The sequence below is a fragment of the Mytilus trossulus genome, chromosome 11, assembly GCF_036588685.1.
Source record: "Mytilus trossulus isolate FHL-02 chromosome 11, PNRI_Mtr1.1.1.hap1, whole genome shotgun sequence".
In the NCBI taxonomy this organism is placed as follows: Eukaryota; Metazoa; Mollusca; class Bivalvia; order Mytilida; family Mytilidae; genus Mytilus; species Mytilus trossulus.
In genome coordinates, this window is record NC_086383.1 from 60456428 (window position 1) to 60464522 (window position 8095).

The 8095-nt window shown below is 33.2% G+C and overlaps 1 protein-coding gene across 1 annotated transcript; it reads right to left on the reverse strand.

Annotated features, from left to right (window-relative positions):
- Window positions 1-335: 335 nt before the first annotated feature.
- On the reverse strand, window positions 336-1727 carry LOC134690212 (protein PFC0760c-like). The gene is made up of 2 exons (XM_063550187.1): window positions 1321-1727; window positions 336-1038 (listed from the first exon to the last, which is right to left on the reverse strand). The coding sequence occupies exons 1-2, from the start codon at window positions 1725-1727 to the stop codon at window positions 336-338; spliced, it is 1110 nt and encodes a 369-aa protein (XP_063406257.1).
- Window positions 1728-8095: the final 6368 nt, after the last annotated feature.

An 8095-nucleotide genomic window follows, 5' to 3' on the forward strand; every position in this document is an offset into this window, starting at 1 on the left:
ATCTTGTTGTAATTGAATATGTACACATCTACCGTCAAAACTTTGTATATAATTTACTTCTTGTTCAACCTTTTTACTTTTTTTTTACCTTTTTACAACACCTTGTCTATGTGTTTCAGCACACGAGTAAAATATTTTACCGTTCCAAAACTTAGCAAAACTAGTAACTAAATCATCTGACCAAAAAGTTTCTTGGATAGCTACAACATCATAATAATTTTCCGAACAAAAAGAACAAAACTTTTGGAATTTTGACTGATCCCTCAAACCATTAGCATTAATAGATACAATATTAACCATCAGTACAAAAAGTAAGAAAGAAAGTAATTTTATACCTATGAACTTGAATTTGATTTTTTACTCTTGGGTTCCCTCTTTAATTTTTTAAGCCCATCTGAAGTAACTTTTGGAGATGAAACTAAACGTTTCCTCCTTACTTTACTCATATTCGCAGCCAATTCCTCGTCGGTCATTTCAATATCAGCTTCCTTGGATTCATTAACTTTTGTTTTTTTACCAGCAGTATCGGTCAAATTAGGCCCACGAGGAACTGGCTGTGGTTCTAATTTTGATGGGCTAGACCCCCCTTTTCTATGCATTTTATTATCAACATTTACTGTCTCTTGTTTGTTTGAATGTTCATCATCAGTCATCAAATCTAGTTCATCATTATCAACACCAGACATTTTTTTTTCATCGGAAACTGTTACATCATTGTCTTTTTTAGCGTTTTCATCAAATTGTTCATCTTTGGCATCGTCGTCAGCATTACTTTCCTCCATGGTATCATCATCGTCTTCACCGTCACTTTTCGCCGTGTTATCATCGTCATCATCACTCTGCTCCATGTTATCAACATCACCATTAGCTCCATCCGTGTGTTCGTCTCCAGCTTCATTCTCTTTCATACCATCATTTTCTTGTTGTTCAGTGTTTGTTTCACGTTCAGGAATGTCAGAATTTGTTTCGCTTCTCGAGTTGTTAGCATTGGTATCGTTTTCTGTGTCATTATTAGTTGTTTCATTTTCATTTTCACCCCTGTTCCATACCGGCTCACACCGACAGTATGATAACACTTAATGACATGTTTCACACGGCGGAGTTTCACAAGCTCTTGCTAGATGTCCGAAGCGTTTACACTTGTAGCAAATGTTATCAGGACAGTTTGCATAAACATGACTTGTCTCAAAACACTGGGTACAGACTCTCTTCTGTTCGTCATGAACTACTCTTATATATTCGAAAGAACTCACGCCAGTTGAAAGTTTCAAAGTATATGGTAGACTTTGTCGTTCAGGGGGAAATCGAACTACTACATACCTCGTACCATTAGCGACGTCCGTACCAGGGTGCATTTTCCGCTTAATAGGCGACTTGAGTATAACACCAAACTCCATTAATTTCTCACTTATTTCTGAATCGGGCACATAATGTGACACGTTGAAAAAAATGACAACTTTATCACGCGAAAAAATAGCTCTGGGTATAAAATTTGAGTCATTCACCTTGAAACCTGTGTCTACAATCAAATCCAAAGTATCTTTATCAGTCAACGTCAGCTCATAACTATTACCGCTTTTTGGAACACATGCAAGGACTGTTCCCTCACCAACTTCTTTTTCCACATTAGCGATGACATCGGCAGCTTTTATATTCCGGTTATCACCTACATCCACTAATACAGTTTTCTCTTTAATGGAACGACCATCCCCCCTTCCACCAGACATGGTGAAGGGAGGTGAGAAAGTCTTAATAAGTGTCAAAAAACCACAAAATATGGCCACAAATAGTTCTACTTAAACAATATAAGGAATAATATTGACTAACCATCAACGGATGGCTAGTCATACAACACAAACTTATCAGATTTATCTCTGGTTTAGAAGGGACGTCTTCGTCATCCAAATCCAAAACCGGAACTCAAAGTTTCTATGTGCAAAATGACCAAAAACTAGCTTTAGAGTTACGTCCCCGCTAAACTGAAGTCTTCATGTTTCAGCTCTGGTGTTCCCAGTGAAGACATATTTTTGGCTTCACACTTTTAAGGTATACAGTTGCTGCATGAAGAAAAAGGTTGAAATTCTATAGAATATCTTGACATATACTCGATTGTTAAAATATTGGAACTGCTTAGATATTTAAATGAAGTCAATAGACACATTGGAAAAGTTGCATCTTTTAACCTGCGATTTTTTATTTCATTTGTTAAATAGACAGATTTGCAATCCATACAAATATGACACTTAAATCCACAATGCATCTGAAGAAAACATTATGTTTAAAAATGAAAATAATCTTCCCGATAAAAGAAATAGCATAACTAATCATTGTAAGCCATTGATGTCCCCCTAAAAGACACAGTACTTATAGTTTACAGTCATCAAAATGACAGGAACTATATTTATAGACAACCGATATACGAGCGACCAAACAGGTCATTTTTGTTTTAAATAAAATTATTTCTTCTTTTTTCTCTTGGGTCCTTTTATCTTCTCTTCATCCTGTGTGAGATATGAATCTACACTTTAATTGCATCTTTTAAAATTTACAATGTCTATCAAAAACAAGTGTGGCGTAAACGTCAATAAGCCACAACCTAGCGATACCAATAACCAAAAGACATGTGCAAGTTGGACGTTTAAAAGAGATGTGAGTTTCCCTCAATGCGACAGCATCCCAGCTACAAAATATATGTGTGAATGAATTATTCACTTGGCTCATGCTACCAAATATTTATGTTTTCTCGATTTCTGGGGTATTTCCCGATAATAAACATTACTGTTCGCATGCAATAGTTAATACATATGAAAGTGGCATTAAACACTAAAAATTGATAAATCCATCATTGTATATTTAAGACGTGTTCTACATCAATCATTTGTTTTGTAAACAAGAATGAATTAACTTGAATCGTTATTTCACTAGAGCAATGTTTTGTATCACAAACTTGTTGCTATCAATTTTGTATTATGACTGTAATAGTTGCCGCTGGTATTGAAACAGTTTCAGAGAAATTAATGATTTCTTCGATTCCTCTTAGAAAAGAGACTTTAAATCCCAAATTTTGATGAAAACGACAACCAAGTTAGTTAAAAGGAAAAAAACAGGACTTAAAAAAGAGGAATAAAAGGTTGGAAGGACTAAACAATATAGGTAGGACCTGCTTTTTAAGGTTCTTGTGTCCATCACATTTTATTTGTGGTGACCTTTTGATTTTAGTCTATACTAAGTCAAACTGTTCAAAGTTAAAGTAACATTCGTCTTGCAACTTTAGGTCGACACCATTAGTTATAGAATTTTTATTTTCAAAATGAAAGAGTGTTTTATATGTAGAAAATTTCAAACATTCTGTAAATATATCGCGCAGTCTCTATTTCAATGCATCATTCTGTAGTTTATACTACATGTCTTCGTTAAGCACAACTGTTTTACACTTACTGTTTCTGCAAAGTTTCTATGTGCAAAATGACTAAAAACTAGCTTTAGAGTTACGTCCCCGCTAAACTGAAGTCTTCATGTTTCAGCTCTGGAGTTCCCAGTGAAGACATATTTTTTGGCTTCACACTTTTAAGGTATACAGTTGCTGCATGAAGAAAAAGGTTGAAATTCTATAGAATATCTTGACATATACTCGATTGTTAAAATATTGGAACTGCTTAGATATTTAAATGAAGTCAATAGACACATTGGAAAAGTTGCATCATTTATACTGCGATTTTTTATTTCATTTGTTAAATAGACAGATTTGCAATCCATACAAATATGACACTTAAATCCACAATGCATCTGAAGAAAACATTATGTTTAAAAATGAAAATAATCTTCCCGATAAAAGAAATAGCATAACTAATCATTGTAAGCCATTGATGTCCCCCTAAAAGACACAGTACTTATAGTTTACAGTCATCAAAATGACAGGAACTATATTTATAGACAACTGATATACGAGCGACCAAACAGGTCATTTTTGTTTTAAATAAAATTATTTCTTCTTTTTTCTCTTGGGTCCTTTTATCTTCTCTTCATCCTGTGTGAGATATGAATTTACACTTTAATTGCATCTTTTAAAATTTACAATGTCTATCAAAAACAAGTGTGGCGTAAACGTCAATGAGCCACAACCTAGCGATACCAATAACCAAAAAGATATGTGCAAGTTGGACGTTAAAAAGAGATGTGAGTTTCCCTCAATGCGACAGCATCCCAGCTACAAAATATATGTGTGAATGAACTATTCACTTGGCTCATGCTACCAAATATTTATGTTTTCTCGATTTCTGGGGTATTTCCCGATAATAAACATTACTGTTCGCATGCAATAGTTAAAGATATGAAAGTGGCATTAAACACTAAAAATTGATAAATCCATCATTGTATATTTAAGACGTGTTCTACATCAATCATTTGTTTTGTAAGCAAGAATGAATTAACTTGAATCGTTATTTCACTAGAGCAATGTTTTGTATCACAAACTTGTTGCTATCAATTTTGTATTATGACTGTAATAGTTGCCGCTGGTATTGAAACAGTTTCAGAGAAATTAATGACTTCTTCGATTCCTCTTAGAAAAGAGACTTTAAATTCCAAATATTTATGAAAACGACAACCAAGTTAGTTAAAAGGGAAAAAAAACAGGACTTAAAAAAGAGGAATAAAAGGTTGGAAGGACTAAACAATATAGGTAGGACCTGCTTTTTACGGTTCTTGTGTCCATCACATGTTATGTGTGGTGACCTTTTGATTTTAGTCTATACTTAGTCAAACTGTTCAAAGTTAAAGTAACACTCGTCTTGCAACTGTAGGTCGACACCATTAGTTATAGAATTTTTGTTTTCAAAATGAAAGGGTGTTTTATATGTAGAAAATTTCAAACATTCTGTAAATATATCGCGCAGTCTCTATTTCAATGCATCATTCTGTAGTTTATACTACATGTCTTCGTTAAGCACAACTGTTTTACACTTACTGTTTCTGCAAAGTTTCTATGTGCAAAATGACCAAAAACTAGCTTTAGAGTTACGTCCCCGCTAAACTGAAGTCTTCATGTTTCAGCTCTGGAGTTCCCAGTGAAGACATATTTTTTGGCTTCACACTTTTAAGGTATACAGTTGCTGCATGAAGAAAAAGGTTGAAATTCTATATAATGTATTGACATATACTCGATTGTTAAAATATTGGAACTGCTTAGATATTTAAATGAAGTCAATAGACACATTGGAAAAGTTGCATCTTTTAACCTGCGATTTTTTATTTCATTTGTTAAATAGACAGATTTGCAATCCATACAAATATGACACTTAAATCCACAATGCATCTGAAGAAAACATTATGTTTAAAAATGAAAATAATCTTCCCGATAAAAGAAATAGCATAACTAATCATTGTAAGCCATTGATGTCCCCCTAAAAGACACAGTACTTATAGTTTACAGTCATCAAAATGACAGGAACTATATTTATAGACAACCGATATACGAGCGACCAAACAGGTCATTTTTGTTTTAAATAAAATTATTTCTTCTTTTTTCTCTTGGGTCCTTTTATCTTCTCTTCATCCTGTGTGAGATATGAATTTACACTTTAATTGCATCTTTTAAAATTTACAATGTCTATCAAAAACAAGTGTGGCGTAAACGTCAATAAGCCACAACCTAGCGATACCAATAACCAAAAGACATGTGCAAGTTGGACGTTAAAAAGAGATGTGAGTTTCCCTCAATGCGACAGCATCCCAGCTACAAAATATATGTGTGAATGAACTATTCACTTGGCTCATGCTACCAAATATTTATGTTTTCTCGATTTCTGGGGTATTTCCCGATAATAAACATTACTGTTCGCATGCAATAGTTAATACAAATGAAAGTGGCATTAAACACCAAAATTGATAAATCCATCATTGTATATTTAAGACGTGTTCTACATCAATCATTTGTTTTGTAAGCAAGAATGAATTAACTTGAATCGTTATTTCACTAGAGCAATGTTTATTATCACAAACTTGTTGCTATCAATTTTGTATTATGACTGTAATAGTTGCCGCTGGTATTGAAACAGTTTCAGAGAAATTAATGACTTCTTCGATTCCTCTTAGAAAAGACTGTAAATCCCAAATTTTGATGAAAACGACAACCACGTTAGTTAAAAGGGAAAAAAACAGGACTTAAAAAAGAGGAATAAAAGGTTGGAAGGACTAAACAATATAGGTAGGACCTGCTTTTTAAGGTTCTTGTGTCCATCACATTTTATGTGTGGTGACCTTTTGATTTTAGTCTATACTAAGTCAAACTGTTTAAATTTAAAGTAACACTCGTCTTGCAACTTTAGTTCGACACCACTAGTTATAGAATTTTTATTTTCAAAATGAAAGGGTGTTTTATATGTAGAAAATTTCAAACATTCTGTAAATATATCGCACAGTCTCTATTTCAATGCATCATTCTGTAGTTTATACTACATGTCTTCGTTAAGCACAACTGTTTTACACTTACTGTTTCTGCAAAGTTTCTATGTGCAAAATGACCAAAAACTAGCTTTAGAGTTACGTCCCCGCTAAACTGATGTCTTCATGTTTCAGCTCTGGAGTTCCCAGTGAAGACATATTTTTTGGCTTCACACTTTTAAGGTATACAGTTGCTGCATGAAGAAAAAGGTTGAAATTCTATATAATATCTTGACATATACTCGATTGTTAAAATATTGGAACTGCTTAGATATTTAAATGAAGTCAATAGACACATTGGAAAAGTTGCATCTTTTAACCTGCGATTTTTTATTTCATTTGTTAAATAAACAGATTTGCAATCCATACAAATATGACACTTAAATCCACAATGCATCTGAAGAAAACATTATGTTTAAAAATGAAAATAATCTTCCCGATAAAAGAAATAGCATAACTAATCATTGTAAGCCATTGATGTCCCCCTAAAAGACACAGTACTTATAGTTTACAGTCATCAAAATGACAGGAACTATATTTATAGACAACCGATATACGAGCGACCAAACAGGTCATTTTTGTTTTAAATAAAATTATTTCTTCTTTTTTCTCTTGGGTCCTTTTATCTTCTCTTCATCCTGTGTGAGATATGAATTTACACTTTAATTGCATCTTTTAAAATTTACAATGTCTATCAAAAACAAGTGTGGCGTAAACGTCAATAAGCCACAACCTAGCGATACCAATAACCAAAAGACATGTGCAAGTTGGACGTTAAAAAGAGATGTGAGTTTCCCTCAATGCGACAGCATCCCAGCTAAAAAATATATGTGTGAATGAACTATTCACTTGGCTCATGCTACCAAATATTTATGTTTTCTCGATTTCTGGGGTATTTCCCGATAATAAACATTACTGTTCGCATGCAATAGTTAATACAAATGAAAGTGGCATTAAACACCAAAATTGATAAATCCATCATTGTATATTTAAGACGTGTTCTACATCAATCATTTGTTTTGTAAGCAAGAATGAATTAACTTGAATCGTTATTTCACTAGAGCAATGTTTTGTATCACAAACTTGTTGCTATCAATTTTGTATTATGACTGTAATAGTTGCCGCTGGTATTGAAACAGTTTCAGAGAAATTAATGACTTCTTCGATTCCTCTTAGAAAAGACTGTAAATCCCAAATTTTGATGAAAACGACAACCACGTTAGTTAAAAGGGAAAAAAACAGGACTTAAAAAAGAGGAATAAAAGGTTGGAAGGACTAAACAATATAGGTAGGACCTGCTTTTTAAGGTTCTTGTGTCCATCACATTTTATGTGTGGTGACCTTTTGATTTTAGTCTATACTAAGTCAAACTGTTCAAATTTAAAGTAACACTCGTCTTGCAACTTTAGTTCGACACCACTAGTTATAGAATTTTTATTTTCAAAATGAAAGGGTGTTTTATATGTAGAAAATTTCAAACATTCTGTAAATATATCGCACAGTCTCTATTTCAATGCATCATTCTGTAGTTTATACTACATGTCTTCGTTAAGCACAACTGTTTTACACTTACTGTTTCTGCAAAGTTTCTATGTGCAAAATGACCAAAAACTAGCTTTAGAGTTACGTCCCCGCTAAACTGATGTCTTCATGT